The 12298-nt window shown below is 36.7% G+C and overlaps 1 protein-coding gene across 1 annotated transcript in view; it reads right to left on the bottom strand.

Moving 5' to 3' along the window:
- Positions 1–1837: 1837 nt before the first annotated feature.
- Positions 1838–12298, bottom strand: part of Ano3 (anoctamin 3) — a 319679-nt gene continuing 309218 nt past the window's right edge. The window contains exons 22-27 of the mRNA XM_052181396.1: positions 10136–10269; positions 8767–8919; positions 8227–8374; positions 5153–5233; positions 4868–4973; positions 1838–2020 (exon numbers count right to left, since the gene is read on the bottom strand). Coding sequence (XP_052037356.1) covers positions 1838–2020; positions 4868–4973; positions 5153–5233; positions 8227–8374; positions 8767–8919; positions 10136–10269 — 805 coding nt within the window. The remainder of the gene's footprint in view (positions 2021–4867; positions 4974–5152; positions 5234–8226; positions 8375–8766; positions 8920–10135; positions 10270–12298) is intronic.

Genomic DNA, 12298 nt, shown 5'->3' on the forward strand with positions numbered 1-12298 from the left:
CTAAACAGAGCTTTTTAAGTGGTAGAATTGGGTCAGTGTACTTCCAATAAGTGAAAAGGGTTTCCTTGACAGAGAATCACTAATTTGTGTGCAAAGCAGTTTTATTTTTTGTGTGTGGCTAATCTAATATTTTACATTTTGTAAATATTTTTGTTTTGTGTAATTGAAAAAAACCAAACTTATTTGACGATCAAATAAGAGAAATCATAACAGTTATGTGCTTATATGTTCTCTGTGGGTGTTTATGTGTACTCTGTGTATGTTTATGTGTTCTCTGTGCATGTTTATGTGTTCTCTCTGTATTTATGTGCTTTCTGTATGTGTGTGTGTGTTTATGTGTTCTATATGTGTCATTTCCTTATGTGTTCTCTGTGTATATTCTCTGTGTGATTTCACACACCATTCACAGAGAAAAAAGTTTGGATCTTTCTGTCTTAGAAAGGGATGTGTGTTGATTTCTACAATATACCCTGTTTCTTCACTCCCTGACTTTCTTGGTATTCTGCCCCCTTAATTAATGCTTCCTCTGACATTCTTTTAATTGAAGAATATCCCTCCATTTGAGCTCCATCAATGTGGGATAAATTTGACATTCAAATAAGGATTCTACAACAAATTATGATCTTCACAATTAAATTGATTTTGTTTCTAGAGAATTTTGAAACTAGATAAAATTAACTCATCAAAAAGCAGAAATCTCCCTTCCATGATGAAAAAGTGAAACCCAAAAAGGTGCTTTATGTAAATAATACACTCTATGCATGCATTATTTTCATTAGCTCTTAAGTGAGAATGCATGTTATAGAAAAAGCATTAAGTGTTGCAGAGCATTTGGCTTAGGATTTCCTGAATGAACAGATTACAGTAGCATCCTGTGTAACTGGTCTTAGAGCTCCATACACTGGAACTTGCATTACACAGTGTAAAGTGCAAACATATAAGGAACATTGGCATATTTACAAAGTTTCAACATACCATTCTGTGAGATTTGTAATGATTCAGAGAGGGGCACATAGAATAGAATAGAATAGAATAGAATAGAATAGAATAGAATAGAATATAGACTTCTGCAGTAAAATACAAATTAGTCATGTTCTAATGATACAAGAATAACCATTCAAATATTCAAAGTGGAGCTATTGGCATTTGTTAACAAAAATGGGCCGTTCACTTGGTTCTGAGTGATAAAGATGACTTGAATACAGCCAATATGATAGAATTATTCCAGTGTTGCTCTTTTGGTGGACTTGGAGTTTTGGTTTGACTACTATGGTGATGTTCAGCTCTTCAAGTGCATAGTCAACACAAAGCAGCATAAATGGCATGTGCATACACTCATTATAGCAACGAGACAAAGACAATTCCATAAACCTGTAAGCTGAAGGGACTTGGGGTTCTGACATCAGAGCCAACAACTGATTTAACTCATTTCTTGTTAACATGTGAACTTACGTGCCAGTCCTAGAATCCAATTAGTATTTCCAGTTTATGAACATTTATGTTGAAATTTTTACCTGGAAATTTTACCACTATGTTTCCTACTGGTTCTGCAACTAATGGAACAGAATGGCCTCAAAACACAGAACTCCCCTGAAGGCTTGCTCTGAGAATCAGAGCCTGGCTCCCTGCCATTCAGTTGCAGCCATTGGAGGTCACAAGTCTTTTCTTTCCTTAGAAGTCTGAACATTCTAATCCTCTAGGCTGCTGTGATGTGTTTCCAAGTAGCATTTTACAATACAATTTGCCAACTATGCCTTTCTCTTGGATCCCATCTGCATTCCAAGTGCTTCATTCTCACACACTGATAGTACCTCCCCTTTGTGGTGACAGGTACTGTCTAAGGCCATTCATGGTGAATAGGCTGACCACTTTTTCTTCTCTGTTGCTGTAAATGTTCCAGTTCAGCCTCATACATCATTTCTTGAACTAAGTATTTCTCTCGCCGTATGCGCTCACGGAGGCCCTTTGGTATGTCAGGAATCAGGTATGCAATGAATGACTTAATGCCAAAAACAAGATGCTGTAAAGGTAAAGATAAAAGTATGTTTTCAAAGGTTCCAGAGCCCTCAGTGAAAAATAGAAAAGTCATGAACAATGATGAATTTGTCTTAAAATTAAGCATCAGAACGTAGTATGTAGCATTTAGATTATTGCTTCCAAGACTTATATTGGAAATACAAATGTTATTGACAGTCACCTTAATTAGTTAGACACCAAAAATTTGTTTCTTCCTTTTAATCCTGTATAATAACATCACTGCATAAAAACATCTTAAATTCCTGTTTAAAATCCTTACATGCTATGCAATATTACTATAGTACACGTTAATAGATACAAATATGAAAGAAGATTCTAAGAAAATGTATGTTCAAAATACATGCAACATAAACTTGTGAGCCATTGATTAGACTCAGACTCAATGAAGTATTTTTCAGAAATTCTATTACATAAGTTCACTAGCACCATTACTACTATCAAGCCTTTAATTTGTATTACATAATTTTGGTGCAATATGTACTATTTATGTTTTGAGAATAAACTGGCAGTAGTGGGGATGTGTTAGTTTTGTTAGTTTGTTGAGAAATAATTTTCCTATTATTTTCTGCTCTGGACTAGAACTTTCTTTATAGATCAACTAAAAGAAATCCACCTGCCTCTATCTCCTGTTTGCTGGGACTAATGTGTGCACTACCACACCCAGCCTTAGTGTTGGATTTGGACAAGTAAAAATGGAACTCAAAAGGCATTATGCTTGTAAGTAAAGGTCCAGTATTTGAGTGAGACCAAGTATTCATCCTACAGACACTCAGGAACTGTGTACCCCTGATCAAATCATTTACATTCTGTGCCTCTGATAAAGATAATAATGCTCCATGTTAAATGAATTAAGTTAACACACACTTTGAGAGTTTAAAAGAGTGCTTGGCACAGAGTGAGCTCAGCTCAAATGCACTTCCTACTGTTACAAGTATCCTATGAGAATGGCAGGTCTTTCTGTTTCTCAGAAAGGAAAGAGAACAATGTGATATTTGTGGGGTTAGTATGGCCTCTTAAAAAACACCTTTATGTAACAGGCTATTAGTGGACAATAGACTCTTTATGAGTAAAGGAAGAATTAATTGTACATTTAGCTTGACTTGTTATGTGTTCCAAGAAATTGCATTGCAAAGTATATATCTGTAAAGCAGTTTGTATTTTCCAACACAAAGTCAAGACTTCTTGCCTGATCACTTAAACATATGATACTTCGAAAAATTTAATTATGTGTCTCAAAATAATAGTAATACAAGTAACAATATTGCTATGATTTAGTAAAGTGTAATATATATTTCACTTATCTTTAATGAATAAATATTTCATTATCTTTAAAATTATAATTCATATGATTAGTATGTGTGTTCTAAACATGAATAGAGCTCACTGACACTTCTTTCTAGAGCTAAATAAATAAAGCAAGTAAAAGATGAAAGAAACTTGAAGGCACAAAATGATTGGTGAAAGTATTTGGAAAATATGATATCAAAAGTAATAATAATATATATACATGTATATACACACTTAAGAATCAACAAGAAGAGTTTCACATAGGTTGCTTAGGATTTATGGCATCAATAATGGGAATGAAGAAAGAGAAAGAGATTCTCATGTGGACCCTTGAGTGATATTCCAAATTGATGTATGTGATTAACTTTGTTCATTAGACTTCTGAAGAATACAGAAAATATGTATATTTTAAAACTAAATAATTAAAAACATTTCATTGAGTTGTTAGATTGAAAATATGAGTTAAACCATTATACCTCAATGAAGTAGAAAGTCTTATTCAGTAGGGTATATTTTCATTGATTCAAAGAGTCACTAAATCAGAAAATTTCAGTCTTCAATAAGACCTTTAGAGGCAAGTATTTCATTTTCAGATATATATGATTTATAAATATATATTTGGACATCACTTGGAATATGTAATTGTCTTTGAAGTGTTTTTTCCCTCAGATTTATTAGGTAGAATATTTGTTTAGCTGTCACAAAACTCTAGGTTCTATCCCCAGATTCATATAGCCCAGGTGGTGGTGTATGCCTATAATTCTAGTGCTCTAGAGGACAGACAGGATGATTAGGAGTTTGAGACTGACCTTGGCTAAATAGCAAGTGTGAAGACAGGTTGGTATATATGAGAAAGTTAAAAAATATCAAACAAAACAAAATAAAATGAAACTTTTTTCTTTGTTTGATTAAAAAGGTTTAAAATAAACAACGTACTATCTCTTTTTGACAATAAAAATATAAAGTTTTCATTGACTCACGGGTAACCCAGAGAAATTCTTCAATATATCTCAATGCTAGATTCTTCACTATATCATGACTTGTAAAACAAGTAGTAACATTGTATGTAGTTCCCTTAAAATTGCTTCACAGTATTACAATTTGATACTATCATGTCTGTGGTAAATCAAACTCTTACAATTTTTAATAAAAGTTTTAGGCAAATTAATTGGGACATCCGTTATGTTTTAAACAAATATCCATGTGATTAACTGTATTTCAAGTTAATTATTCAGAAAAATGTTGTGTTCTGTCCTCATAAGTAGATTTGAAGTCATTCATCAGCTTATAAAAACCATCTCTTTATTTTTAAGCATGGCCTCTAGGAATGTAAATCTGGTAGCCTCAAAATTGTATGAGATAGTATCTTTCCCTCCAATTTTCTTGTATAGATAGCCGATAACTTGTGGTTACAATATTCAGCTCTTATTCACTAGTTTTTATATTCTTTAAAAATATTTTACCATATTCACCCCATTTCTGGGTCTACACCCCTTTTTTAGAGTCCAGTGAAGAACTGACTTCAATCTCTCCTGGGACTAACCTCAAACACAATAATGAAGGCCAATCGAGCAGCCAAGATGTGCCAGTACTGTAAGGTAAATTCATAGGGTTTGGAGCTCCAAGGAGGACCTCTATAGTCTCGGTACCTGCAATCACAAAATCAGAGAGCATGAAAAGAGCAGGGCATTCTTGATTTACCCAATCCCCAGAATATTAAATGCTTTTATATATGTAGAGGGAAGGAGATGAGGAGGCACAAGCAAACAGGAAAGGTATTATAGGTAAGTTTATTACCTATAAAAATAAAGATATTATAGGTAAGTACCTGCAGTAACCAGATTTTCCCATACCAAGTTCACTCAGGTCAAAGAAGGATAAGCTATTGTTGACATATCCCTTTAGGCAACTAGGAGAAAACAACAGGATTGTATGAGTCATTAATTAATACATATCTGAAATACCTTCTTTAAAAGATACAGTATTTAAATAATGCCTATTCTCCCTGTTCTAACTACTCGGGACTCTTATTTCAATCTGTCCCCACTTCTTGTCCTGTGATTTCTTCTCAGTACTATCCCCATTAATTTTTTTATTTTACTTAAAACAAAACAAAACAAATAAAATACCGTTGTGGTTTCTGTCTATAAGACATGCAGCTACTTGTGCATTTAAACTCAGTAAGTCTTTTGTAAACACACACATGCATACAACACAATTGGCTGATTATCAGTAATACCTATTTATCACCTATTCATGTATTTAATATATTTATCATTCACCTATACTTTGATATAAAAATTCTCAGTGCTTGATACTCAAAAGTGAGCAAAACAGGTATTTATACACAGTGAAGTTGCTGTTGTCCATAAAGAAAGATGATAATTAGCCAGGTGTGGTGGCACATGCCTTTAATCCCAGCACTCATGAGGCAGAGGCTGTCAGATCTGTGAGTTCCAAGTCAGTCTGGTCTACAAAGAGAGCTCCAGGATAGTCAAGGCTGCACAAAAACAAACAAACAAAATAAAAACAGGAAAGAAAGGAAGCAAGCAAGCACAGAAGGAAGGAGAGAAGACAGCCGTGATGTTTGCAGGAGAATGAATGCAACTGGAAATAATCATCCTGAATGACTGAATCTGTCCCAGAACGACAATTATGACATGCTTTCTCTCACATATATGGGTTAGATTTTAGAGAGATACATAAAATAATGTGTGTAACTATGATATGAAAGTAGAAGTCAAACAATTTAGACATACAGTGGGGATTATTGAGAGGGGAACAGCATATGGGACTGTGAGGGGAACTCGCTCAAAGGATGCTTGCAGACCACATATTGAGAAACACTCCTAGGGAAAATGGTTTCTAAAACCTGGTGACAAGCACACATCTATCACATTCTTAAGTTTAAAATATTACTCACAATCCAACAATAACTCATTGTGTTCCTTGTCGATTCTGAATCTTATAACATCACAAGTGTTTTTTATCGATACTTTCTTCTCTTACTAGCTTGTCTCTTCACGATTTGCTCTGAATCTTTTTAACCTGAATAGATTTTCAATTTAATTGCTAGATATACTTAGAATATTATTAAGTAATTGAGTGTCTGTCTTTATATATGATGTCTAAGTCACAAAAGACCTATATCGTTTTGCCTGAAATTGCTCTACTCCCCTGGTCCCTGAATGAGATCTTTGGTGCTGTCTACAGGAACATCAGGCTCTGAAATGTAAACTCAGCCAGTAGAATTTTTATCCACCACTAGGTGGCAATAAAGCCACAAGCAATTAATTCATCTAAGAAAGCCACCAGATACTATTTCTACACATTTCACACTTTACCTTAACCTAAAGGCTGAGAAGGGACTGACATATACTTTTCAAATTCTTAAATCTGCCCCAGCCCACTCCGCAGTAACAAAAGGCAGCATTTTGGGTTTTCACTGTTGATATTGGAACAACCTTATATTTACATCTTGTTCATTCTCAGACACCATTTCATAATCACACAACCTATGAACACTTACTGTCATGAATCAACCATGTCATACAGATGATGTATATTAACAAATGACATAAAATGACTCAAATTTTAGGTGTCTAACTGTGAATTCCTTTAAAGCTCTTAAGGACTCTAAAACCTGTTTAAGAAATCAGTAGTAAGATGCTTTTCACTCTAAAAAAGAAGAGACACTTATTACCAAGTGTTTTTCCAGTGTTCTCAGTAAACAGTAGTTTACCAATAGTTAATTAAGGGTTAGTACAAAGCTCCTCCTCTTGTGTCTCATGACCTCTATCCATACCCATTGCTTCTCCCGAGGGCAAGTTTGTTTTCCACTCTTTTGCCTTTTATTACAGATTTTACATCTAAGGCTGCACTTGCAAAGCTTTTAAGGGTGGCCTTAGTACTCTATAGTTAATTCTTATATGCATTGTTCCCCAATATCTATCCAAAGGAAAAGTCCGAAATGACAAATATTGCCTAAAGTGATTGTCTGAATCCAGTTATTTTGTCTCCTGGGAGACAACAGAAATAACTATTGTCTAGAAATAACTATTGTCATCAGAATGTATGGACTGAGGTAACTGTGATGATATCAACTGCTCAGAGACCACATGTGCTGCTCAGCCTCTGAGAGTGGGCAAACAACCATCTTCCTGACAGGAATTACTTGAATTAAAAGGCCATTGGCGAAACCAAACAAAAGCAAACCAACCAACCAAGTAATCAAACAACCAAACAACCCAACAACCAAGCAACAAACCAACCAACCAAACAACCAGACAAAGGAAACACTGCAGAGGCTGAGAAGCTGCCCCGCTTTGAAAAGGGGAAATCATTTGGAATGTAAATAAAGAATATAGAAAATACAAATATTTTTTAAAAAAAAAGAAATGTGTATTTCAACTTTAGATGGAAAACACACACTAGCCACATAAACCGAGGCGATTCTGCATCAGTCACCACTCAGACACCTAGCACTATATGCTTAAAAAATGTCTAGGCCTGGAGATTACAGACTTTTCAGGCTCTATTTCTCATTTTTTACTCTCTTTGTTTCCTTTCTTATCAGCTTCACCTCCTATCTGTGTAGCAAAGACCCCTTGTCCCCTTACTTGAAGAGTTTAAATTCTACTCAGGCTCTAGAACTGGGCCTTCTAGAAGCATTAGAATTTTCTTAGCATTTTGACACATTTTTTTCAAGTAAAAACCGACTCTGAAATGAGTTGCTGTAGAAAGCACTTTCTGTTCTTAGCTCCAATTGCTTTCATCTAATAAACCCATTACAAATACAATGATCAGAAACATTACTCTTTAATGGTCACGGAGCAAAACTTCCCAGTTGTCCATTAACTGCAGCTATAAAATAGACCAGAAAAAGTCAATTTTCAACCTTACTTTTCATTCTGCTTTACATGATTTGCACAAGGGCCGTATTTGTATTCATAGACAAAACGTGGGATATAATCAGATGTGATAGCAATTACAAACGCATTGGTGATCACAGCCAATATGCCAATTCCCTCCAGAATTCCAAGCCAGATGCCTGGTAGGAGAAAAAAGATTAAAGCGAATGAATAAAACGCGTACAAGATGAAAGCACTCTGGTTAATTATCCCTTGCAAAGAATATTCTGCTTATTTTGAGCCATATTTCTGTACACCGTTTGTTTTTTCTCTTAAAGACTATATTACATTGCAGTGTGTGTGTGTGTGTGTGTGTGTGTGTGTGTGTGCTCATGCACTTGGGCATCAAGTAGAAGAAAGTATCAGATTGCCTAGAGAGCCATCCAGTGCTCATGATGGTTGTTGGGAACTGCATTTTAACGTATGGCCAACCTCTACAGCCCCTTGATACTTTTTTACTAGAGTATTTCATACTCCACATATTAGAGATGTTGCAAAAACTATTTTTTCAAAAGGGAAAATTGAGTCTTACCTATGTCAGTGGCTCGGGCTGGCAGAGGCCTCCTCCACTGGGTCACAAATTTATATGCATCCAATCTGATTTCTATGATATTGTTTAACAAAGCCAAAAGAGGGGCCAGGGGAAAAGCAGCAACAAAGATGGTAGTGAAACCAAATTGCAAAACTGTAAAACAAGAGCAGTGGGAAGTTACGGATATACACAGCAGCATCCACTGAGTGCCTCACTGTGCCAATTAGGAGCACTGAATGAATTACCTCAAATTATTGCAATAGTTTACCTAGTAAATATTCTTGTTTTTATAGCTGAAGAAACTTTTGTTTCTAGACCATAGGTAAACTTGCTGAAACATTAGATGGATAGAAAAACATTAAAAAGCTGTACTCCGTCCACGATATGGGCATATTTAATGGATATTCTCCAACCACACACCCTTTTAGAATATGAGAAGGAAGGAGAAAGAGATAAATAGAAAGGGAGAAAGAAAAGGAGGAAGAAATGGGAGGAGGAGAAGTATCAAAAAGACAGACAAGAGTATTCCTTAAGCAAATTGCTTGGCTCTGGCCAGGTCCCAAGAGACCTCCAGTGCACTGCCCCATCGTCTGTTTTTAAAGATGAGCATACTGAAGGTCAGAGTGTAATGAAGTCAGCAATTCAACTGGGAATCCATGTTTTCTTAGTATAAATTCATAACATTCCTGCAGAAACTCAGACTCAGACTGGGCTTGAGAAGGTGGAGATGATGAATATGGGAGGAATTGGGGGAGCAGGAGGGGTGAATATGGTCATACACTGTATGTTATATATATTGCAACAAAATACATAAATAAATAAATAAATAAATAGAAGCATTATTTTAAAATAACCATGACTTTATTTTAGAAGGATATTATTTTTCTTCATAACGAGATCTAGCTTCTTTATTTTTCATCTAATATGTTCTCAAGATCCTGCTGTGGTGGTACATGCCTGAAGTCTTAGCTTTGTGGATACCACAACAGGCAGATCCTGAGTTCAACACCAGCTTGAGTTGTTTATTCATCAAGTTCAGCATCAGTATTAAATATGCAATAAGACCTTATTGACAAAAGATAGATACTAATAAGGCCTTGTTTCAAAAACAAAGATACTAGAGGCTTTATTGTGGCACCAACTTCATTTTAACTAAATGCCATAGTTTCCTTAATATAACATAGGTGAAAACTCCCTGTGCCTCAGACCCTTGAGAGTGTTAGGACAAGTGTTCACTCAAGGTTCAGAATGCTCAGGGCTGGAGTGAGTATTGTCATTAATATTGTTTCCCTCTTGAACCAAAGCTCATGTGAACTAGTAAAAGCAATACCAACAAGGCCATATGGTCCTGCAGAAAGTCTCTGCTTACCCATTTCTAAGTACTCGTCCATTAACCCATGGATGTTCATAGGTTGAAGGTTCCAGTCATTTTCCCATTGTGGTATGGAAGCATCCTGTATTCCCCGTTTGATTTTATGTCGTGACCACCAGTTTTGGATTAACCTGCATTACAGAGCAGACCAAGGATATGTGTGACCTGTTACAGAATTATCTGTAGAAAAATGTATGTTTTTACTAAGAAACAACAAATGTCAACTAATCACTAGTTATTTCAAGTATTCCTGGAACTGAAGGTAGTAAATGGTTTTAAATCCTGGATGAGTAAAAATAAAGTCTGAATGATATAATTATAAAGTTGAATTAAAAAGATTTAGCAAACTTGTTATCATTTTAGAACTCTATAAGACCTTCCAAATATTTGGATATTTATTAGGAATCCATTGCCCATAAACTGAGCCATTCTTTGATGTTGACTAGGCTAAATTCATTTCTCCTCTCTCCACCTCTGAAAACTCTTACATTGCTTGTTGTCAAGGCCTGAGCCCCCCATCATTTATCCTCCTTCACTTTGGGGCCTAGTCATGTAGACATGGATACAATTATGTTCTGTGTGAATTAGCAGGCCTGAGCTGTGCTCTCCAATCTGTCATGCATTGTATGTGGGATTTTTGTCAAATAACATCACTTCTTTGAACTGTATACAGGAACACTAATAAAGGCATTGTGCTACTATAGTTAAAAAGAATTGTCGGGCCGTAGCTATGCTTACATGAGTCATTATCTGGTAACTGGAAAAGAAAATAAAAATACTCTATCTCCTGCCTGGGAAAGATACTATGAAGCCTAGAGATAGCCTGGTATGCACTGTGAGGGGCTTTTGTACAGCAAATTACTTAAGAATTTGAGAACCAGATGCTCTAGGACAACATAATTTTTTACAACTCAGTGAAAAGAACCCACGGCTCAATTTTAAGTAACTGCAGACTCAGAATCTGCTGGAATAAGAAGTACTCCAGTCAGCATCCCATGGAGGTCCTTTTTGGAGATTCAGGAAAATGTGAAAGAGCAAAGGATTCATCCTATAAACAGTCACCAACCCCCAACACTGTTATGGATGACAAGAAGTGCATACCAAAAGGAGCATGTCATGGTTGTCTCTGGAGGGGCCCTGCCAGAGCATTACACATACAGAGGCAGATGCTAGCAGCCAACCATTGGTCTGGGCATGGGGTCTCCAATGGAGGAGTTGGAGGGTGGTCCAGAGGAGCTGAAGGGGTCTACAGCCTCATGGGAAGAACAACGATATCAGCCACCCAGACTCCCCAGGACTCCCAGGGACTAAACCATCAACCAAGGGGTACACACGGTTCCAGCCAAAAATGTGGCAGAGGAATGCTTTGTCAGGCATCAGTGGGAGGAGAGGTCCTTGGTCAGGTGAAGGCTCAATAGATGCCCCCCCCCACAACAAAGGGAAAATGAGGGAGGGGGAGGTGGGTGTGGGTCAGGTAGAGGGGCATATACTTGGAGGTAGGGGGTGAGAGGAGGGGTTGGGGGTTTTTGGGGAGGTGGGAAACAGGGAAAGGTTTTAGCATTTGAAATATAAATGAAGTATATATTCAATAAAAAGAAACAAAGAAAAAGAAAGAAAGAAAAAGGAAGGAAGGAAGGAAGGAAGGAAGGAAGGAAGGAAGGAAGGAAGGAAGGAAGGAAGGAAGGAAGGAAACACTTTACAATCAATAGACTCAGCTTGCTTATTTCAATTTTCAGGTTTTAAATGAATGGATATCTGGAAGCCCAACAGTGTCAACCGAGATCCTGGGAGCTCCCAGAGACAGATCCAAAAACCGAGCCTCCTCAGGCTGATCCTAGGCCTCCTGCTCATGTGGAGCAGAGGACTGTCTAGTTTGGCCCCAGTGGGAGAGAAAGCTGTGCCTAATCCTGTACACCAGATTAGGGGCATACCCATGCCAGGAGAGTGTGTGGAGAGCACCCTCTCAAAGACAAAGAGGAGGGGAGTTGGCTAAAAGAACTCTGGGAGGGGAATCAGGAGGTGGGGGCAACATTTGTGTTTAAATAAAAATAGGAAAAACGCTTAAAAAAAAACCTTCTGGTTTGGTGAACCATTCATTTCTGCTAAGTTTTCACCTGCAAAGCCCTTTGCTTGAGTCTTTGAAAAACACAAGTGGGGGGA

Source organism: Apodemus sylvaticus, chromosome 5 (genome assembly GCF_947179515.1).
Source record: "Apodemus sylvaticus chromosome 5, mApoSyl1.1, whole genome shotgun sequence".
Taxonomy (NCBI): Eukaryota; Metazoa; Chordata; class Mammalia; order Rodentia; family Muridae; genus Apodemus; species Apodemus sylvaticus.